The sequence below is a fragment of the Oncorhynchus keta genome, chromosome 35 (genome assembly GCF_023373465.1).
Source record: "Oncorhynchus keta strain PuntledgeMale-10-30-2019 chromosome 35, Oket_V2, whole genome shotgun sequence".
Classification (NCBI taxonomy): domain Eukaryota; kingdom Metazoa; phylum Chordata; class Actinopteri; order Salmoniformes; family Salmonidae; genus Oncorhynchus; species Oncorhynchus keta.
The window spans coordinates 60,881,050-60,904,625 of NC_068455.1; the positions used below are offsets into that span (position 1 = coordinate 60,881,050).

Genomic DNA, 23,576 nt, shown 5'->3' on the forward strand with positions numbered 1-23,576 from the left:
GAGTATCTGCTAAAGCTGCTGCTGCCCCTAGGGGTGGGAAATGAACTCTAGTGGAAATGAGATGTCCAGCTATAGCCTAACCCTATATCTATTACTAACAATACAGGCAATTCTCAGCTGGCATGACATGATAACGCAACTTATAAAACCTGAGGTGCGTTCAGTTCGGAACGGTTTGTTCTGAATGACACGTTCCTCCAAAACGTTCTTGAACAGACATCGAGGTACATTAGCTCACGTTTGGTGGGTGTGGCTTGAAGCAATGAGTGACGTATTTAAAAGGTAGGGGGCATGCTGACAGCGTTCCCCAACCTCCCTATTTTTCAACTGGTTGTTCAGTACAGCACCGTTAGCATTCAATTGAACGTTCCAGACCGTAAAAGCGTACTGAACGCAGCCATGGCCATCACAAGCTTAGTATAGTGTGTCTAGGATTACAATTGAAATTGTCTCTCTTGTTCCTTCCCTCCAATTTCCAACAGTGGTCATTGGTAGATGTACAGTTGAGGCCCAGGTTTCAGCTGATGTGTCAATGACAGAGTTAATTGCACTATGAAAATCCATTATGGCATGATGAAGCCCCATTTTTCTTTTGGCAGGAGAACTATGGATTTCATTAATGACACTGCCGGCAAGAGGCAAAATGGCCTCATCAGTCTTTCAAAGTCAATTTGAAATGGAGGGAAAAAAGTGAGACCATGGTGCATAACACAGACATTGTTTAATAGAATTCATTTATAACAAATGGAACTTGTGTCAGCAAATAACTGATTTTCATACAGACTTATTTCGCCACCAATGTAACCTAAGTAAGAAAATAAAAAGCACTCCTTTCATTCAGAAAAAAAAAACAATTTACGCTTACAACTAACCAGAGGTAATTGTATGATTCTTTTAACAAGCCATTTTTTTGTTTACAATTTCATTAATTAATTTCAGTCTATGCATCCAGACGAGCGATAGATAGAGAGCAGAGAGAACACAACGTTTATTTCTGTAATGACACTCCAAGCTTGAATGGCGAAGCCACGTTAGTTAATAACAGATGGTTGGGACAAATTTAGGAAAGTCGTCTTCTGGAGTAATCATGGCACCAGAATGGATGCTCTTTTTGCCACAAACTTTCTTTTTTGTCTTTTTCAAAGTTGATACCTTTTTTGTGTTATTTACATACACACAACGTGAACGTTGAAGGAGATTCTTACAGATGGGTTCAAGTAATATATTATTGGGTTCAGAATCAATAGGGCAGTGCATAGTATAAAGAGTTATAGAAAGTGCAATTCTTCCTACTAGGCCTGCTGCGGCCATTTTGCAATGTTTCACCATGCATAATGGGAAATCAAAAGATCAAGATAGGAAAATAAAATGAATGTTGTGGATCAATTAATGTACAAAGACTGCTGAACTAGGTACATAAAATGTGGCATCGAGGTTAAATAATAAAAGCACTTTTATAATGTTTTATTATATTATACACTACTGTTCAAAAGTTTGGGGTCACCTAGAAATGTCCTTGTTTTTGAAAGAAAAGCCCATTTTAAAATAACATCAAATTGATTAGAAATACAGTGTAGACATTGTTAATGTTGTAAATTACTTTTGTAGCTGGAAACGGCTGATGTTTAATGGAATATCTACATAGGCGTACAGAGGCCCATTATCAGCAACCATCACTCCTGTATTCCAATGGCACATTGTGTTAGCTAATTCAAGTTTATAATTTTAAAAGGCTAATTGATCATTAGAAAACCCTTTTGCAATTATGTTAGCACAGCTGAAAACTGTTGTCCTGATTAAAGAAGCAATAAAACTGGCCTTCTTTAGACTAGTTGAGTATCTGGAGCATCAGCATTTGTGGGTTCGATTACAGGCTCAAAATTGCCAGAAACAAAGACCTTTCTTCTGAAACTCGTCAGTCTATTCTTGTTCTGAGAAATGAAGGCTATTCCATGCGAGAAATTGCCAAGAAACTGAAGATCTCGTATAACGCGGTGTACTACTCCCTTCACAGAACAGCGCAAACTGTCTCTAACCAGAATAGAAAGAGGAGAGGGAGGCCCCCGGTGCACAACAGAGCAAGAGGACAAGTACATTAGAATGTCTAGTTTGAGAAACAGACACCTCACATGTCCTCAACTGGCAGCTTCATTAAATATTACCCGCGAAACACCAGTCTCTTCTGTCCAGTGTCTGTGTTCTTTTGCCCAGTTTAATCTTTTCTTTTTATTGGCCAGTCTGAAAAAAAAAAAAATCTTTGCAACTCTGCCTAGAAGGCATCCCGGATGCCTCTTCACTGTTGACGTTGGTTAGAGCCAGTCCATTTTATGTTATTTTAATAGACAAAAAATTTGCTTTTCTTTCAAAAACAAGGACATTTCAAAGTGACCCCAACATTTTGAAAGGTTGTGTATATATATAAAGCAACAGATCCAAAAAATGAAACAATTTAGCTACATGAAATAAAAAGGGAAAGAAAGCACCTGGAATGCACATCCACAAAGCCATCAAAGAGGGTCAAATAAAAGAGGGGTCCAAAATATTTTGTGTCCTCCACCCCGAAAACCGTAGAAGTAAGTCCTCCACGATAGCAGACGTAACACACATTTAAGGATTGTCAGAGTTGTAACACTAACCTGTTCCAACAGTTTGTATCTTTCCGCAACTGTTTTATAACTGCAAATAAATGTATCAGTTGAATACTTTCAAGCCTAAGGCATAGTGAAGGGATCCTTTGGCTGAGTGTCTATACACTTCGTCTATACAAGGAGTGTCAAACATGCGGCCCTATTTGAACAGTCAGGAAAGCTCATTGACTCCGCAAATATTCTCATGATCTTTCCCATGGTCTTTGTTGACAACAGGCATGTGGCATTGACTCATTAATAGTCTTAATAAACTGAATAGTCCTAGTTTGTTGCAAATGCACATCGACTTTCTGCGAAGGTATCAGTGAACGACATGGGAGTCTTCGATGTTTTATTCTTTTTTACTAAGCCACATTAAGGCAACAGAAAATGAAAATAGGGCCTTGCCATGTACGTATTTGCATATATAATTTCATATTATGTGACAAATGAATACTTAAGATAAAAATGTAATATACAGTTTGTTATATGTTCTATATGCACGGACTTCTCAAAGAATACAATAATGTGTTAAATGAACGTTATAAAAAACAGGTATAAATATAAGGCACTCTAAATGCTAAATGAAAACATGTTATGCCATTGAGCGTTTGAAAACCTCAAGATGAAAGTTACATCTATGTACCTTGCCCTATTGTATGGAGCAATGACTTAGTCTAAGGGACCCCCTGCTCTGCTATGGAACTACAGACTGTATGAGCGTATCTATATACACTGGTGAAACGTGACGTTCCCAACAAGCCTCACCACGGGAACAACATTGTCATGATGTCTAACAAAGTATCCACATGAACCCTATCTATAATACACCTATTTATTGCACAAGAAAATATGCACTGAATCAGAATGCGTTTTTGTCCTACTGATGTGCATTCCAGTGAAAAATATCTTAATTTCCCCCAAAGTATAGAAATCTCATTGTATAAGCTTTCATATACAATCCTTTCGTTTCATATATAGCCATAAATTATGTACTTTATTTCAATATACATATGTTATAGGTTATGCAAATGTATTAATCATATATAATGTATATATCTGTCATCTTATATAACATAAATATGTATATATCATTTAATGTATTTTATCCATCAGGTGCTCATCTTTTACCATCATTCTAACATGGAAGAACTAAGATAATCGGTAGCAGCAACTTCATACTTTGCTCATCCCTGTTGATTCCACAAAGCCCCAGTTTATTACATGGGTGTAAGTAGGTTATTGTGTATGTGATCATGGACAAATAAGACAAAACTAAAAAACTAAACTAAAAACCCCGTAACAAAGTCAACATTTGGTAGTGTGAATACAGGACTGCACAAAATGCGAGAAACAATCATAAAGAAAAATTAGCAAGAAAACCGAAAAGAGCGAAGACTTTCTCTGCATGACGGTGCATACATTAGAAAAGTTCTACAGCTTTAAAAAATACAACTCGGAAGGAAAAAATGAACAATTACGCAAGTACTTTGTTTGATTCACTTTGTCGAGTGATTGTTTTGTTAAAAAAAGGAAATCAAATTTCACATGGTTCAAAATTAAGCACATGTCAGCTGTATAGTAAAAAATGAAATCAATAGGTTTTATTTGTGTCATATATCTTTAAACATTCCCACTTCCCCCCCAATTGTTTAAATGATGAACGTTGTGACAGGAAACTGGGTATATTATTAATTATTACTTTAGCTGTGTCCTGTTTTTCATATTGGACCAAGCACTGGTGTCTTCTTTTTTGATGGGTAGTTGTCTCTGCGTAGTTTGATTGTGGAACAGAAATGTCTCTTTACAATGTGCATCGAGTTTTAAGCCATTCTCTGTGCCTCCATTTGCCTCTCCTATGGTTTGTAATATGATGCATTACTTGTCGATGTAATAGTACGTTCTGTTATTTTTTTGTTTATGTTTCTTTCAGTTATTTGAACCCAAGACGAATCCTTGAAGCAACAGAAGAATAAAAAATATTCCATAAGATGCTCCAACAGTCAGGATTCCCTCTCTCTTTCCCACGTCAGGGTGAGTTCAATGGGTTTTGGGAAACACTTGGTCCATCCAGGAATCATCTTTATACATTTTTTGACATTTTTGTGTCTCACATCCAACACTTAATTGAGTCTTTAGCTAGGAGTTAAGAAGTACTTTCTCAAACAGGAAATTATGGCTCAGAAGAGAGGCTCGCTGGGGTTGTCCAAGGGCCTTCTGCTTTTCCTCCGGGACAGGGACTCTTACGTAGCATAGTGGTCAAAGCTCCCAAGGTATTCCAAGCCAGCTCTGTAACAGAACTGGTATTGATCCTGAGGAGAAAGGAGAGAAAGAAAATGTGACATTAGTTCAAACTGTTCGTCACTATTTTCCAACCAGGTACTATTTATTTTTCTGTCTGTCTCGTGCTCTTTTCTTTAATGTCTCTCTTTAGTTTCACTGGCCTCTATCATTCTCTTTTTCTCTGTCTGCAACTGTCACATTTTGATTTGCTGCTGCTCTGAAATTTGATAAATAAGCTTAGAAAAAAACGTACTTGAATCACCACAGAGTAGAAGATTCATGCTTTTAAAGGAAAATCCCACCCAAAAACTATATTTTGGTATTTTTTTTCATTAGTCCATTGTTGACATAGTCCCATTTTCTTTGCTCGTAGGGAATCACGTTTTCAACATATGTAACTTTCAAAATACAGAATACATCCCATATAATGCTGTGTTTTGCTACCTGCTACCTGCAGTTAACAATACAGTGCCTTCAGAAAGCATTCAGACCCCTTGACTTTCTCCACAATTTGTTATGTTACAGCCTTATTCTAAATAGTGACAAAGTGAAAACAGTTTTAGAAAATTGCGCAAATATATTTGAAGTAAAAACAGAAATACCTTATTCAAATAAGTATTCAGACACTTTGCTATGAGACTCGAAATTGAGCTCAGGAGCATCCTGTTTCCATTGATCATCCTTGAGATGTTTCTACAAATTGATTGGAGTCCACTTGTGGTATATTAAAATGATTGGATCGTAGAGCTCCGAGACAGGATTCTGTCGAGGCACAGATCTGGGGAAGGGTGCCAAAACATTTCTGCAGTATTGAAGGTCCCCATGAACACAGTGGCATCCATCATTCTTAAATAGAAGAAGTTTAGAAAAACCAAGCCTCTTCTAGAGTTGGCCGCCCGGCCAAACTGAGCAATCGGCGGAGAAGGGGCTTTGGTCAGGGAGGTGACCAAGACCCCAATGGTCACCTTGACAGAACTTGACAGAAAGTTCCTCTGTGGAGATGGGAGAAACTTCCAAATGGACAACCATCTGTGCAGCACTCCACCAATCAGGCCTTTCTGGTAGAGTGGCTAGACGGAAGCCACTCCTCAGTAAAAGGCACCTAAAGACTGTCAGACCATGAGAAACAAGATTATCTGGTCTGATGAAACCAAGATTAAACTTTTTGGCCTGAATGCCAAGCATCACATCTGGAGGAAACCTAGCACCATCCCTACGGTGAAGCATAGTGGTTGCAGCATCATGCTGTAGGGATATTTTTCAGTGGCAAGGACTGGGAGACTGGTCAGGATCGAGCGAAAGATGAAAAGAGCAAAGTACAGAGAGATCCGTGATGAAAACCTGCTCCAGAGCGCTCAGGACCTCAGACTAGGGCGAGGGTTCACCTCCCAACAGGACGAGAGTTCACCTTCCAACAGGACAATGGCCGTAGGCTAACAGCCAAGACGACGCAGGAGTGGCTTCAGGACAAGTCTCTGAATGTCCTTGAGTGGCCATGCCAGAGCCCGGACTTGAACCGTATCGAACATCTCTGGAGAGACCTGAAAATAGCTGTGCAACAACGCTCCCCATTCAACCTGACAAAGCTTGGGAGGATCTGCAGAGAAGAATGAGAAAAACTCCCCAAATACAGGTGTGCCAAGCATGTAGTGTCACACCCAAGAACACTCAATGCTGTAATTGCTGCCAAAGGTGTTTCAGCAAAATACTGGGTAAAGGGTCTGTATACGTATGTAAATATGATATCAGTTTTTTATTTGTAATACATTTGCAAAAATGTTTAAAAACATATTTTTGCTTTGTTATCATGGGGTATTGTGTGTAGATTGTTGAGGGGAAAAAACAATGTAATATATTTTAGAATAAGGCTGTAACGCAACAAAATGTGGAAAAAGTCAAGGAGTCTGAATACTTTCCGAAGGCACTGTATATAGTGTGGCAGCTAGGTCAGTCAGTTATGTATCATGCTTGGTCGACCTCCATAAGGTGAGAGGTGTGGAGAGTACAGTATACAGGGCATCTCACCTCTGTCTGCACCATGGCCGGTCTCTGTGTCCGGAGCATTTTCACCGTCTGGAAAATATCCACCACGCCCTCGTACCTCATCCGCTCTAATACGATGCTGAGGGTGATGAAGACTCCGGTCCTACCCACGCCCGCACTGCGAGAAAGATGATCAATCACTAAATAAACAGTCTGAGAACCTCCAAGCTGTTGACAACAAGACCTGACAAAACCACACGTGACCGGAAAAAAACAGACATGACCAGACAAAACAACACAGTCAAAACTAGACTGTTGTTATTTGTCTTTGTTCTCTAGACTGTTTATATTTATTTATTTATATATTTATTTCCCCCACCTGCCATGGTATGTCAGAGGACTCTGTCTGGGAGCTAATTTAATATCTGGATAGATCTTTGATCTTATCTTTTATCCTAGTAGGATCAAAGTAAAGCATCACTATTTCCGTTGCAAGTGGAGCTAAATCTTTTAAATACCATTAAATCTTGTGGTCTTTTATTGTACTTGCTTACTATCTGTGTATGATATAAAACTCAGTTGAACATAAAATATGATCCTTACCTACAATGGACTGAGATAGGCCCATCTTGACCAAACTGTTCTTTTGTTTTATGCACTTGGCCGATAAAATCGATGAAGCCCTCTCCCGATTTTGGCACTCCTTGCTCGGGCCAGTCTGTAAACTGAAACTGCCTGACCGTCCGAGACTGTCCGTCCTGGAAGATAGGGAGAGAGAATACAGTGTGCACCCTTGAATGGAACGTCACACCAAAGATATGGAAAAATGACAAAGTGCAAGTGATGAAGTCAAGGCAACCCGTCTAATGCACTTGACAAACAGGCCAAGTCGGAAGAAAAAAAAGGAAAACTGACTATCTCAATATGTCTCAGTAATGACACAGGCTTGTGTGTGCGTTTCTATTGAAGATACCAGTTGTTAGCAAATCAGGGTGCACAGAGGCGCACAGTTTTAAGCACCAGACAGGCGTTTGTTACTAAAGATATGTCATTTTCACCTGAATGTATTAATATATGAATACTAAAGACATTAAGTCCTTTGATATGCCTGTGTTCGGCAGGCTCTTGAAATGACGTCTTTGAGGGTGTGCATTACTTAAGTGATATTGTATCCCCTTGATAAGGGGAAGTAATCCTATTCAGGTCCCAGTATAACACACACTACAAAGGAGAAGCCTGCACCATTTATCAGTGTAAGCCTTTGATGGAATTAAAAACTCCCAGCGGCTCAAAGCTGCCAGAAGCAGTATTTGTTTTTACACCATTGACACATGTCATAATTCCCTCATATATTTGTGCATATATTCCTTTTAAATCATCAAGTTTAGTGATTCTTGGGTCCAGATGCTGGCTTTAAGACTACTGCACAGTAAAACAAAAAAAAACAGTAGGAGTCAGCCAACTGATGCTGTCAACAATGTCTCAATCTGAACTGTTAAAATCAAATGGCTCCAAAAATGCTGTCTCTGTTTTTATCATCAAACAGTTGTTCAAAGACAAAGACTTCAAAGTAGACAGATTTTCCCTTTGACCAAACTCCACACTGTAAACAACGAATCTGATATATTTGGACAAAAAGTACAAAGTCGGGAACGCTTTCTAGCACTGTCAAATCTCAATGACTGTTTAGACAGTAAATGAGGGCTGCATTACAGTACAGCACTTACCCTGGCGTCAGTCACTTTGAACTCTCTCAGGATGTACTGGGGCATGTTGTACTCAGCCATGGGGTCCACCACAAAGTACTGGTATCTGGCCGACCTCTCTGCTGGCCAATACTGGTGGCATTTTTCCTGCAGCGGTGTAAAAACAACAGAGACAAACTCCATGAGCGATATACTACCTTGTACGGTACACTGAAACTCCAGCAGAGTGCCTGGATATCTTACAGATTGTGGTTTGCACGTGTCATTGTTGGTCTGAATTCAATTGATTTTTGCATAGTTCAAGAACTACATAGAAAGGAGAAGTTGAAGTAGCAAAATTGTTATATGTATTGTTAAAGAAGCAGCAACATTTGATTAGCACGGGAAACAAGAGTGCACAGAGACAACATCATTTTGCATAACATACCCTGCCCATTTCTCTGAGCTTCGTTAGCATGACCACGATTGTGGAGTTGTGTTCCCAGAGCATCCTCCAGAAGTCCTCCGTGGTCTCTGCTAGAGGCCCTTGTGTGGCAATATAGGCTTTCTGTTGCCTGTGGACATTAAACAAGATGCTCTCTTAAGTAACACAGAACACATGGTAAAAGTGGACTACCATTTGAGTCCTTTATTCAACTATCTTGGTCAACAGAGATGAAAGCTCACCTGTATCCATCAATGAAACTGGCATTGATGTAGTCGGAGCCCTCCACCCCTCGGATTGGCTGAAGACACACTCGCGTGGACTCGTATGGCATTATGTTCACAAGGCGGTTCTTGAACTTGTTGCAGGGGAGATTGGCACTGATGAATCGCGACGTATGGGCTTTAGTGTTGGCTAAACGCTACAGAGAGGTAGATAAGAAGCACTGCGGTTATGTGAATGCTGGCGAACGCAGCTCTCTTCCATTTATTTCCCCAGTGCCTGGCTTGTGGTTGACATAAAAAAAACAGGGGGTGTGTTTAATATAAAGACGTGAACGTTATTAATAATCACGCGCTACCAAAGTGAGGGGAGGCCTTTGGAAGATCATGGGTTCTCGGCTGCCAACAGTTCTGAACGGAAAAAAGGCTACGCTGTTTACTGCATCTACAGTACTTACATATTTAATGTTAACATTAGGTGTGTAAGGGGAACCAAGTGGATTACTGTTGCACTCAGATTTGCAGTGAGGGGCAAAATGTTTTATTTTGTGATGAACATGAAAATGGATGCTGCGGCAAGCCCGACGTGGACAGGGCCAGGGGGTAACCTGTTTCACATCTCTTAGGGGTATCACCATTCATCATTGGCCAAGGGAAGTAGGTGCGTGACAAGCAAGGCAAACAGGCTTCACATACAGCACATATAACACACTGCAGATTGGCTGACTATGACAGGTGGGTGGGTTGGTATTGGAGCCCGCTCATTGTAAATGCAGGGTGTAAGTTCTAAGCCCCCTCTGGCAACTGTCCTAGTCATGGGGGAAAACCTGTGTTTGACATTTTGCTGTAAAACTACCCCTCTTATAACCATAAGGGTGGAACGGAAAGGGGAAAGGGGTAACCAAAGGGGGGGACTTAACCCAAGTCGGGTTACAAAAGGAAGGCAACTAACTGGAATGGGGGAAACCACAGGCCCCACGCTGTCTCGCTGGGCTAATGGGAATTGGAAAAGTGTCTGTGAGTGGTGGTACTGAGATTGGCCCATCAATGACGCCAGGGCCAGGACGTGACTTGCAGCTGGGGGAGTTGGGGAGGATGGCGGGGGCAAGAGGCCTGGGGTTTTTACATGAAAAAATATCTAACCACCCTCTGACTTTCGGTAAATACAATACATTTAAGTTTTCTGTAAAACCTCACATGGGATCAGACAAAATTGGACATAAAAAGGGACTGGTGCTTGCTAGTAAGTTTTTTCTTCTTCTTTTCTTTATGTAGCCAGTGCCTCTTTCGTCGGCATGGGCCTTTGGAACAAAAGCAGGATATGAGCTGGAGCACATTGCTCTTTGGTTAGCATCCAGTCCAATGTCTTTATGTTGGCTGTTTGTCTGTAGCGTGCAATGCTGCTTTATCAGTTTAGCTATTCCTTTTGCAATATATTTTTGCAATAAACTGCATGCTTACTCATGTAAGACTCCTGTGCAAGCTGAATTTTCCCCCCTTAAAATAACTGTAATTTCTGTGTTTCTAATTATCGAGAAAGAATTTGAAATTAAATTCAAGGCCAATAATAAGGCACAGAGCGGCTTACCTTGAACTCCAGCTCCATGCCTGAGACGTTCTCTCCACCCTCAATCCCGGTCAGCTTCTGGATGTAGGCGTAGAGGTTTCGGGCAGGCACTTCGGTGGTGCCGCAGGTGATGGCCTCCTGGAGCGCGTCGTGTATGAACACGTACTGGTCCTCCGTCTGCACCATGTAGTTCCGCTGGGCGCGCATCAGCGTCACGTGGCCGTAGATGTCCACCGTCTTCTCATGCTTGATGCGCTCCATCATGGCGTCGATTACGATGAAACAGCCCGTGCGCCCGACCCCGGCACTAAAGACAAAACAAAGATGACAAACTTGATATTGTCCCCCTTAAGAGACACAATAGCCTGTGTGGGAAACAATCAGTGCTGGGAGGTTGACTTGGTATTGACTCGTTTTGAGCCGCGTTGGCAATTGATGACTTCAGCTAAATATTTTAGTGGCTCATCCATCTTGACAGATGTAAACCATGATGCACCTTTGACATAATATCTTCATGAGGATAAATGATTATGTATAAACAGATAACAGGCCTAGTTAGAATCACCATTTCATCTACAGCTGGAACTGAGTTATTTTACAACAGTAATTACCTAAAACTACATCTGGGGTTTTCACTCAAACATTTTTCTATTCTGTATCCAGGCTTAACATATACCCTTCATACCCCAGTGCACCACTATCTGCTGTGCAACACCATTCACCTATGATGACAATGATTACTCTCCATTGGTAGAGAATGAGTGACAGATCCACGCTGGGAGAGGTGCCCTGTCTCAGTGGTGAGGAGACCTAAGAAGCTCCCTGGCTACACAGGGACCAGACCAAGGGGCAAACCCCTTGACCTTCATTGCTATCCCCTTGGCCACAGCAGAGCTGACCGTTTTGGCTTGGAGCGTAATCAAAGTGGTGGTGCAGAGGCAGCGGGTGGGGGTGAATAGCTCTAGCTGCAGTGGTCTGGTCTAAAGTGTGGCTCTCTGCTGGTACTGCAATCGTGGTGCACCTGCCCCCCCTGTGTGACTTAGAGGCGGGTTCATTTTCCAGGTAACTTTGTCGGAGAGGAGCGCAGTTAACTTCAATTACTGCCATTAGCTTTGCGCACTGTGCTAAAATCAGAAGGCACTGAAAGACAGGCCTCTTCATTTATACTCTCATTGGCACATTTTCACATTAGAACCAGAAAAAAGTTTTAAAAGAAAGAAGGAAGGAAAATGTATGGCTACTGTTTCAGTTTGAGCTCCTCTATTCAGGTCAGATAGCAACACATGCTTTATAAACGTAACCACATGGAAAGACTGCTGAGGGAAGATGTCTAATTTGAATATTATGCTGTTTTTCTTCTTCATTTTTTGGGACAATGGCATCGCGGAGAGAGTAAACTCTAGTCCGCCTGACAGCTCACATCTTCCCCAGCCGAGCATTGACAAGACAGTTGTTGCCTGGCTGCTCTAAAGTAAATAGGTTATTCAACCCATTAAGTCGACATGGCTACGAGGTGTGACCAACGCTCCCCTGCCTCTCTTCCCCTGATAGGCCATTTGTTTTTCATTTATACAGAGGAAAAAAGGAGTGAAGAAAAACTCAAGAGGGAGTTAAGATAGTCCCCGGGGCCCAAGTCTGGCTAATGTGCCATGGTGCAGCGGAGAGGGAATTAAATCGTATAAGTGAGTCGTTTGTTGCTGCAAATCATTGTGGTTGCGCTTAAAATGGCCGACGTTACCTGATTGATTTGGGGACGTGTTTTGATGTTGGCTTTATCGTGACTCTTGAGGTATTACACAGATGCTCATGGGTGTTGCTGGGCTTTCTAAGAGATTGGTGTGTGTGTGTGTCTGAACCACACGTGATCCTAAAATATTGTGTGTGAAAACGTCTCAGGAATATTTGGGGATATGAATCACATCCAGGGTCTAAGGATGGTGGGGGGAGAAAACAGGGCAAGCGCAAGACATTTCCTACCCCGGCCCCAGCTGTTTCTAATCCTTCGCCATTTTACAGTCCAGTCTCAAACGCCGGAGAGTAATGACCTGTGAGCATGCCAGTGACAGAGTGACAGCATCAAGAGATGGGCAGGTGGAGGAAGAACAGGAGGGAGGAGCGGGGGTGACATAGCCACTCGCCTCGTCCATTATCGGCAGAGAGAGAAAGAGAGGCTCCGTACATTTGGCAGTCTTGGGGGATGGTTGGCCCTGGGCCTGTTAGCCCCCGCACTAAAGAACTGACACTGGATGCTCTGACAGGCGCAGACAGCTGCTTTGGACATCGGCAGACATCAGTGTTAGGCTAATGTGTTTTCAAAGTTTTTTCAGAGTTTGGGGAATGGGGAGATTGTACACTGAAAAATACAGCTGCAACTGGACCTGGAGTAGATAAAGCCTAGACAAAGTAAAAGCAATTACATGTTGGTATTGTTACTGAATCTATTTTGGTCGGGCAACCTCTCAAGCCGCCTTTTTACACTCCATTCACCCATTAAACAGACACAGACCAACCAAACCATTAACTTCAAATTCACCATAAATGTTCAGTGTATGGCTTATAATGGCGACCAGAAGGCTGTGCAATTATTTCCACTCATTTCCATTTACACTGTGTATCAAAATGCTTCCCCTCTATTCAAGATTAGTTTTAGCGTATGGCTACTAAATACAATGAGACTGTCTGAATGGCAACGTAGTTTCATCAGAAATAAAATCATACCAAAACAGGATTATGTGTGTTTGCGTGTATACTTGTAAACTTGTGTGTCTATAAACCCTCCTGCAGTATGGTTACATTGTTCTCCACAATCTCAAAAGGAGACGCTGGCAGCATCCCAAATTGCACCCTTTCCTCTATGGGCCCTGGTCAAAAGTAGTGCTCTATATAGTGAATAGGATACCATTTCAGACGCACCCAATGACTAATTCTTAACCCATCGTGTGATGTGTGAGACCAGACCGGTCTTGCCACTCGAGGAGAAATAGGTTGAGAATACTTAATTTCACTATGGGATGAGGCAATAAGGTCATTAAAGACAGACTTCCTTGCAGAAGACTAGACTCCTTTCCTGTAGACTTATGTTTATTCCTTCCTCCTATTCATAAGAGACACTAGTCTAACATTCCCACTCTAACATGAACCTTCAATGTCAGTCTGTGCCTTACCTATTGTTCAAGTAGACAGAGTACGAATCATACAATAACCACCAAAGAGTATGTCTGTCGCAGCAAAAAAGGGACATTTTTCCTACCTAAATGTCTCTTTAATTCTCCCAGCATTGAACCCGTGCTACTCTTTGAGAGACGCAAAGAGCTGCAGAAAGGTCTGGCGATCCCGGTTACATTCAATAATGTCCGTTGTGACGTCTCCCTGTGAACCCATAACGCCTGAACGGCCCTGGTTCCAATAGGAGCACAACGGTCCGCAACCCTGTGGGTCACTGAGAACAGAATAGAACTGCTGAAACACAGAACCTAGTTCAGTGCTCCATGGGGGTGGGTGGGGGACTTTTACAATATGCGCCCTCCACAAGAGACGATGACTTCACCTCATGAGGAGAGAGAGCGAGAGAGAACACATGGATGTACTTTCAATAATATCCTTCTTCACTGCTCCTCGGGGGAAATGTTGGCTGATGTCCACGGCTGGGTTTGGGAAGTTTTCCACGTATGATACAAAGTGTTCTGTTGAAATATAGGGATAGTTAACTTTGATCCTGTGTTGTAGGACATTTCCATTTTTCTATGAACCTTTGTTGAAAGCTTGAGCGTCAATGTTGGCCACAGGACTTAAGATGCAATCTCGCATAGGCCTACTTAAAGTTACTCTCTAATGAGCTTCAGACTATAAACTGAGCAAACTCACACTAGTCAATCATTTTACTAGAGAACTTGGCCATAAAGTGAACTTTTTACGCACTGTGATTACAATGGGCATATAATACTGTGGGAAGTTCTACAACATCAAATTGAATAAAGATAATGCAATTGAATTGTTTTGTCACTCATTATAAAAAACACAAGTAAACTCAAAACCCCAATGCTCCTAATTGCCATGCACTTGCCTGGCTTCAACAGGGAAGTCATTTTTTTGTGAACAAAAGACACAAAGCACTTTCAAACCAGGCGAGACAATTTTAAAAACAGAACACCAACCACTTATCCTCACCTCATTGTCGATGACTGTCACGTTTTTACAAGGCATGTCATCCAAAGTAATGTTGAGATGGCGAGCTCGCTATTGAGCATGACTTAAATACGACCATCGATGGGAAGGTCTGAAGTGGATAGTAGACAGACAAGAGTGACAGTGACCATGGGTTTCTGTGTGACAGCAATGTCATATCTGGGAGGCTCCTCTACTGTCCCGTTCGTAATGTGCACTCTTGAAGCCTGGATAAATTGGGGTCTCTGTCTGGGCGTGACAACAAAGCAGCTAAATCAATAACAGCGCTTGAGACACGGTCGACTTTGGTCAGACATTAATTCTGCTCCTTCCACTCCAGAGGCCATTACAGATTACATTATTCTATGTGTGTTGTGTGTGTTTGTGTGTCAAATTTATTCTGCTCCTTCGACTCCAGGGGCCATTACAGATTAAATTATTGTATGTGTGTCGTGTGCGTTTGTTTTTGTCGATGCGTGTTTGAGAGAAAGTCTCTAATGAAAATATGTTCAACAAACTGTCAAAAGAAATTACACTGATTTGTGTTGTGTGAAAGCTAAAAACAATGTTTCTTTAGGATTGGTTCACACCCACACCTACTGATTATCTCTTTTGGTCAGTTTGGGTGTTGCAACACTGATTTCTTACAGGGAACATGGAATAAGTGTTTTCCTGCAAACAATAGCCTGGCCAGCTAATTAATCAAATGCCCTAGTGACTGTACAATGCAGTTAATTATATGACACATGTGTTTTTAACAGGGAAAACCCAGGCAACTGTATAAGTTTTGTGTCGTTGTTCAGCCACGACTCCGTGAATCATAAGATATTACAGATTTTAATGTCCCGTTGGTGGGATAGTCTTGAACGGAGCTCATCCAGTTTATTCTCCAGTGATTGCACGTTGGCCAATAGAATGGCGGGTTACCCACTCACCAACGATTTCTCACAAGGCACCCCAATCTCCACCCCCTGTACCTCTGTCTTTTTTCACGCAAATGACGGGGATTTGGGCCTGGTCTCAGAGAAACAGTATGTCCTTCACATCAGACTCGATAAAGAAAAAATCTTTGTCCAGTTCGAGGTGAGTAATCGCTGTTCTGATATCCAGAAGCTCTTTTCGGTCATACGAGATGGTAGCAGCAACATTATGTACAAAATAAGTTACAAACAATGCAAAAAAACACATAAAATAGCAGCTGGTTAGGAGCCCGTAAAACAATAGCCATCCCCTTCAGCGCCATTGTAATATTTCCTTTTTCCTGAAGTGTGCACTCGTTCACTATGTACACACAAATCTAAAAGCATTGGATTAGTGGAGGCAGGGCTAGTGGGAGATCCCCCCCCCCATATTTATTATACCAGTAATTTCCTTCAAATCAATAAAGGGAAGTGAACAAGTGAACACTTTGGAAGAGATAAGGATAGATAATTAGAACGTAGCCTTAAGTTAACATTCTGATGCAAGAGTTAAAATACAAAAATGGAAGGATGAAAAAAAAAAATTATTTTCAAAATGGTGGTCTGACAAGGCATGGGAGATGTGGTATTGTGTGAGATGCTTCCGTACGGATTTGAATCTCTACACTCCCTTTATCTGATGCGCTGGCGAGGCATTAAAATACTCATCTTCTGAGTGACATTAACTCCTGCATTCTGGTTCGCCGTAAAGAGTTGGGATTTTTCCATTTAAACTGATTCTGCAACTAGGTCTAATTAACTTCAGCTTGTAGTAATTGGTATTCTTTGGTAATCCCTTTTATTGTACATTCTTCAGACATAAATTTGTATCTTCTTGCTTACTCTATCTCAGTTTAATTTTCTGTCCCCCTCTCTCTCCCTTTAGCTATCTCTCTCTCTGGCTCTCTCACAGGACACACGCGCTCACAGTCACACACACACACACACACACACACACACACACACACACACACACACACACACACACACACACACACAGTCACACACAGTCACACACACACACAGTCACACGCACACACAGTCACACACAGTCACACACAGTCACACACAGTCACACACACACACACACACACACACACACACACACACACACACACACACACACACACACACACACACACACACACACACACACACACACACACACACACACACACACGAGACTCCTATAACTCCCCAGTCTGAAGAGAGGCAGACGGCTACATTCTTCTTTTGCCTCTGTCTGGAGTTTATTCCTTCTTGTCATTGGAAGTGAGAAGTAAGTGCTTTATTTCGTATTTTATTTTGTAATAACCCCGGGGATAAGCTGGATACTCATGGAGCGCTGATGCGTGGATGTTAGTGTGGGGAGGACAGGTGTTTGGGTGTGTGTGTGTGTGCGGAAGGGATTTACGTTTCGCCAAGGGCACTGACACCGGTAATCCTTACTCTGTTGTAGTAAATACTTTCAGATTGAGAAGAAAAAAACATCCAACAAAGCTAGTAGGACAACTCCCTACGGCTCTCAGTCGGTGATATGCAGCTCATGTCATCTATTCCCGCTCCTCCTCCTACCCTCCAACTCTTTCTTCCCTCTTTCTTCGCTCTCTCTTCCTTGTCGCATTCTCTTTCCCTCTGTGTTTTTATCTATATCTGTGACAACGCTTGAATGATGAGTAACAAGAAGACATTCGCTCGGCAGGCTAACATAGTCTATGATAGTGATATCATGGAAGCCTTGCTTACCTGCAGTGTACCACCATGGGCCCTGCATCTGGGGGGTTACAGGCTTTGACCCGTCTGAGGAAGGCCAAGAACGGAGTGGGGTGCTCGGGTACACCGTGGTCAGGCCAGGCAGTGAACTGGAACTGCCTCACCTCTCTCTTCTCACTGGAACCATTCTGATAGACAGAGGAGAAGTAGGCTATATACATGTATAGAACACACATTGGGCAACATTTTAAACGGCAGCGATAATACTTCAATACCTTGAGGTGTGGTCCCTCATCTCAACCACACTGCACCAATGATGTCAAGGGATTAGAGTAAAGCTACTGCCCGTGGCTACGGTTATCCGTTTCATTCAGTTCAACTGAAACCCACATTGGATGTCTGACTTCCAGGTGAAATAAAGGTTAAATTAATGAATTATGAGGAAATCAAACGTACTTTATAAAGTGCAAATGTCCTGACACAGTATGTGGCCAGCTCAACCGTGTCCAACAGCGTCACCTGGATGAGGCCGTAGGTCTCCGTCCCTCTAGTGGGCCAGTACTGGTCACATTTCACCTGAGATTGATAGAAAACGTCACATTAGACAACTGGTTTGGTCACAACTTCTAACAACTCTGTCTCTAACCAGTTTCTAATATACATAGGCATCATTGCACCTATTATTGTTGAGAAGGAACTAATTACCAACTTTGCTTTGTTTGAATAATGAGTCAAATAACCAATATCTGCTATATTTTCAGTGTACAAATAATTCATCTGAGAGGGTCTGTGCACCCCTTAGTTTCAATGGGCAGAACTCCCCTGCTACACATCCCCAACAATTGTTGAATCACAATAAAGTTCATATCCGATCTGATCCTCAATGCTCCATTTCTTCCCTCTAACTCTCTGAATCACTGTCTGAGATTGAATAGACCCAAATAGACATAGCTGGCAAATACTCATCCAGCTTCATAAAGGAAAGTCAATACAAGGCAAACAGGAAAGCGAGGCTGCCAAGTCTTTCCTACGATGCTCTGCTGACTTGTGTGATTTCACAATGGAGGAAACAGGCCCAGCTAAGACGTTCCACTGAAGCCCGACAGTGCTATTTGTTAGCCCGACAGGCTCTATAATTACAATCTTAACCACAGTTTTCCAATCACATTACAGGCACAGGTTTATTATGATTATAGCGTTTTTGTTGCCCAGCGAACAGCCAATAAAACACTACTTCCATTACAGTATTGTCATTTCGCTGCCAGAGGAAAGCATAGTGAACTCGAAGAGTCCTTATGCAGATGCCTTACCTCATACACTGTACTACCCTCATCTTACATACAATGGAAGCTAATATATTGTTGCTGGAACTCAATCGAGACAAATCAAATCAAGTTTGCCACATGCGCCGAATAAAACGGTGAAATTCTTACTCACAAGCCCTTAACCAACAATGCAGTTCAAGAAATAGAGTTAAGAAAATATTTACTAAATGAACTAAAGCAATAAGAAATACATCAAAAAGTAACACAAGAAAATTACATAACAATAACGAGGCTATATACAGGGGGTACGGGTACCAACTCAATGTGTGGGGGTACAGGTTAGTCGAGGTAATTTGTATAATGACTATGAATTGATAATAAACAGTGAGTAGCAGCAGTGTAAAAACAAATGGGGGGGGGTCAATGTAAATAGTCCAGGTGGCCATTTGATTAATTGTTCAGCAGTCTTATGGCTTGGGGTTAGAAACTGTTAAAGAGCCTTTTGGTCCTAGACTTGGTGCTCCGGTACCGCTTGCGTGACTGGAGTCTTTGACCATGTTTTAAGCGTACATCTGATACCATCTTGTATTTACATTGACCCCCCCCCCCCCTTCAGGGTAGTAAGTTGGTGGTTTGAAGATATCCCACTAGTGGTGTGGGGGCTGTGCTTCGGCAAAGTGGGTGGCTTATATCCTGCCTGGTTGGCCCTGCCCGGGGGTATCGTCGGACGGGGACACAGTGTCTCCATACCCCTCCTGTATCAGCCTCTAGTATTTATGCTGCAATAGCTTATGTGTTGAGGGGCTAGGGTCAGTCTGTTATATCTGGAATATTTCTCCTGTCTTATCTGGTGTCCTGTGTGAATTTAAGTATGCTCCCTCTAATTCTCTCTCTCTCCCTCTCCCTCCCCTCCTGGAAAACCTGCTGCCTCTAACTCCGAATGCTCGGCTATGAAAAGCAAACTGACATTTACTCCTGAGGTGCTGACTAGTTGCACCTCCAACCACTGTGATTATTATTTGACCCTGTTGGTCCTCTATGAACATTTGAATATCTTGGCCATGTACTGTTATAATCTCCACCCGGCACAGCCAGAAGAGGACTGGCTAACCCGCAGAGCCTGGTTCCTCTCTAGCTTTCTTCCTAGGTTCCTGCCTTTCTAGGGAGTTTTTCCTAGCCACCGTGCATCTACATCTGCATTGCTTGCTGTTTGGGGTTTTAGGATGGGTTTCTGTATAGCACTTTGTAACATCGGCTGATGTAAAAGGGCTTTATAAATACATTTTATTGATATAGGTCCTGGATGCCAGAAAGCTTGACCCAAGTGATGTACTGGGCCATAAGCACTACCCTCTTTAGCGCCTTACGGTTGGATCCAGAGCAGTTGCCATACCATGCGGTGATGCAACCGATCAGGATGGTCTTGATGTTGCAGCTGTAGAACTTTTTGAGAATTTGGTGACCCATGCCAAATCTTTTCAGTCTCCTTAGGGGGAAAGGGTTATGTCGTGCCCTCTTCACAACTGTATTGGTGTGTTTGGACCATGATAGTTCGTTGGTGATGTGGACCCCAAGGAACTTGAAACTCTTGACCCGCTCCACTCCAGCCCCATTTATGTTAATGGGACGCTGTTCGGCCCTCCTTTTCCTACAGTCCAAGATCAGCTCCTTTGTCTTGCTCACATTGAGAGAGAGGTTGTTGTCCTGAAACCACACTGCCAGGTCTCTGACCTCCTCCCTATAGGCCGTCTCATCGTTGTTGGTGATCAGGCCTACCACTGTTGTGTCGTTAGCAAACTTAATGATGCGAGTGGAGTCGTGCTTGGCCACGCAGTCGTGGGTGAACAAGGAGTACAGGAGGGGACTAAGCATGCACCCCTGAGGATCAGCGTGGCATATGTGTTGTTGCCTACTCTGACCACCTGGGGCCGGCCTGTCTGGAAGTCAAGGATCCAGTTGCAGAGGGAGGTGTTTACTCCAAGGGTCCTTAGATTAGTGGATACTATGATGTTGAACGCTGGGCTGTAGTCAATTAACAGCATTCTCACATAGGTGTTCCTTTTGTCCAGGTGGGAAAGGGAAGTGTGGAGTGCGATTAAGATTGCGTCATCTGTGGATCTGTTGGGGCAGTATGCGAATTGGATTGGGTGTAGGGTTTTCGGCATGATGCTGTTGATGTGAGTCAGGACCAGCCTTTCAAAGCACTTCATAGCTACCGACGTGAGTGCTACGGGGAAGTAATAATTTAGACAGGTAGCCTTCGCTCTCTTGGGCACAGGGACTATGGTGGTCTGTTTGAAACATGTAGGTATTACAGACTTGGTTAGGGAGAGCGTGAAAATGTCAGTGAAGACACTTGCCAGTTGGTCCGTGCATGCTTTGAGTACACATCCTGGTAATCCGTCTGGCCCCGCAGCTTTGTGAATGTTGACCTGTTTAAAGGTCTTGCTCACATCGGCTATGGAGAGCGTGATTTGGAACAGCTGGTGCTCTCATGCATGCTTCAATGTTGCTTGCCTCGACGCGAGCATAAAAGACATTTAGCCCGTCTGGTAGGCTCGCATCATGGGGCAGCTAGCGGCTGTGTTTCCCTTTGTAGTCCGTAATAGTTTTCAAGCACTGACACATCCGACGAGCATCAGAGCTGGTGTAATAGGATTCAATCTTAGTCCTCTATTGATGTTTTGTCTGTTTGATGGTTCATCTGAGGGCATAGCGGAAGTCCTTATAAGCTTCTGGATTAGTGTCCCGCTCCTTGAAAGCGGCAGCTCTAGCCTTTAGCTATGGCCTCTGGTTGGGATATGAACGTAAGGTCACTGTTGGGATGACGTCGTCGATGCACTTATTGATGAAGCCGATGACTGAGGTGGTATACTCCTCAATGCCCTTTGATGAATCCTGGAACATATTCCGGTCTGTGCTAGCAAAACAGACGTATAGGATAGCATCCGTGTCATCTGACCACTTACGTATTGAGCGAGTCACTGTTACTTCCTGCTTTAGTTGTTGCTTGTAAGCAGGAATCAGGAGGATAGAATTATGGTCAGATTTGCCAAATGGAGGTCGAGGGAGAACTTTGTATGCATCTCTGTGTGTGGAGTAAAGGTGGTCTAGAGTTTTCTTTCCTCTGGTTGCATATGTGACATGCTGGTAGAAATGAGGTAAAACAGATTTAAAGTCCCCGGCCATTAAAGTCCCCGGCCACTCTGAGTATTTTCTTGTTTGAGCATTTTCTTGTTTGCTTATGGACTTATACAGCTCGTTGAGTAAATAATGTGGTCTACAGCTTATCATGAGGTATTCTACCTCAGACGAGTAATACCGCAAGACTTCTTTGATATTAGACATAGCGAACCAGCAGTTATTAACAAATAGACACACACCCCCACCCCTCGTCTTAGCAGACTTTGCTGCTCTGTCCTGCCAATGCACGGAGGAGCCAGCCAGCTCTATATTATCTGTGTCCTCGTTTAGCCATGTCTTAGTGAAACATAAGATATTACAGTTCTTAATGTCCCATTGGTAGAATAGTCTTAATCGTAGATTGTCCAGTTGGTTTTCCAATGATTGCACACTGGCCAATAATACGGAGTGTAGTGGGGTTTACCTACTCGTTGGCGAGTTCATACAAGGCACCCCGCCCCCCTCCCCCCTTTTCTCCGTCTTTTCTTCATGATTTGGACCAAATTCGACAAAGCAGTATGTCGTTTGCGCCGGACTCATTAAAGAAAATAATCTTTGTCCATTCCCGAGGTGAATAATTGCTGTTCTGATGTTCAGAAGCTATTTTCGGTCATAAGAGACAGTAGCAGCAACATTATGTACAAAATGAGTTACACACAATGCAAAAAAACTAACAAAATAGAACAGTTGGCTTGGAGCCCGTAAAACGGCAGCCAATCCCTCCAGCGCCATTATCTAAAAGATCGATACAGAAGATGGGGGCATTAGTTAGCAACAAAATGAAGCATATTTAATGATCAAATGTTGTCAAACAATGCGCTAAAGCTTGACAAAGGTCTATGAGGCAGCTTTTGTATATATTCACAAAACTATGAGTCATTCTTATGTGATACTTCATTATCTAAAGCAACTAACAACTAGAACCAGACAATGGTCAAAACATGAACTTGGGTCTACAATATACAGTGCCTTGAGAAAATATCCGTACCCCTTGATTTATTCCATATTTTGTTTTGCTACAGCATGAATTCAAAATGAATTACATACATTTTTATGACAAAGTTTAAAAAAAATTTTTGCAAATGTATTGCAAATTAAATACAGAAATATCTAATTTACATAAGTATTCACACCCCTAAGTCAATACTTTGTAGAATCACCTTTGGCAATGATTACCCTTTGAGTCTTTCTGGGTCTCTAAAAGCTATCCACACCTGGATTGTGCAACATTTGCCAATTATTATTTTCAAAATTCTTCAAGCTCTGTCAAATTGGTTGTTGGTCATTGCTAGAAAACCATTTTCACGTCTTGCCATAGATTTTCAAGAAGATAAATGTCAAAACTGTAACTCGGGCCACTCAGGAACATTCACTGTCAGTGTCTGGTGAACCAGGTTTTCCTCTAAGATTTTGCCTGTGCTTAGCTCCATTCTGTTTAATCCTGAAAAACTCCCCAGTCCTTAACGATTACAAGCATACCC

General features: G+C 42.4%; 1 protein-coding gene across 22 annotated transcripts in view; it reads right to left on the reverse strand.

Annotated features, from left to right (window-relative positions):
• Positions 1 to 702: 702 nt before the first annotated feature.
• LOC118368770 (receptor-type tyrosine-protein phosphatase delta-like) overlaps positions 703 to 23,576 on the reverse strand; it is a 597,123-nt gene continuing 574,249 nt past the window's right edge. For all 22 annotated transcript variants that reach the window (XM_052497200.1, XM_052497201.1, XM_052497198.1 and 19 more), the window contains 9 exons: positions 18,104 to 18,223; positions 17,681 to 17,835; positions 10,833 to 11,118; positions 9,266 to 9,444; positions 9,027 to 9,153; positions 8,621 to 8,746; positions 7,497 to 7,651; positions 6,936 to 7,071; positions 703 to 4,939 (listed from right to left, as the gene is read on the reverse strand). In XM_052497200.1, coding sequence (XP_052353160.1) covers positions 4,871 to 4,939; positions 6,936 to 7,071; positions 7,497 to 7,651; positions 8,621 to 8,746; positions 9,027 to 9,153; positions 9,266 to 9,444; positions 10,833 to 11,118; positions 17,681 to 17,835; positions 18,104 to 18,223 — 1,353 coding nt within the window. In that variant the 3' untranslated portion in view covers positions 703 to 4,870. The remainder of the gene's footprint in view (positions 4,940 to 6,935; positions 7,072 to 7,496; positions 7,652 to 8,620; positions 8,747 to 9,026; positions 9,154 to 9,265; positions 9,445 to 10,832; positions 11,119 to 17,680; positions 17,836 to 18,103; positions 18,224 to 23,576) is intronic.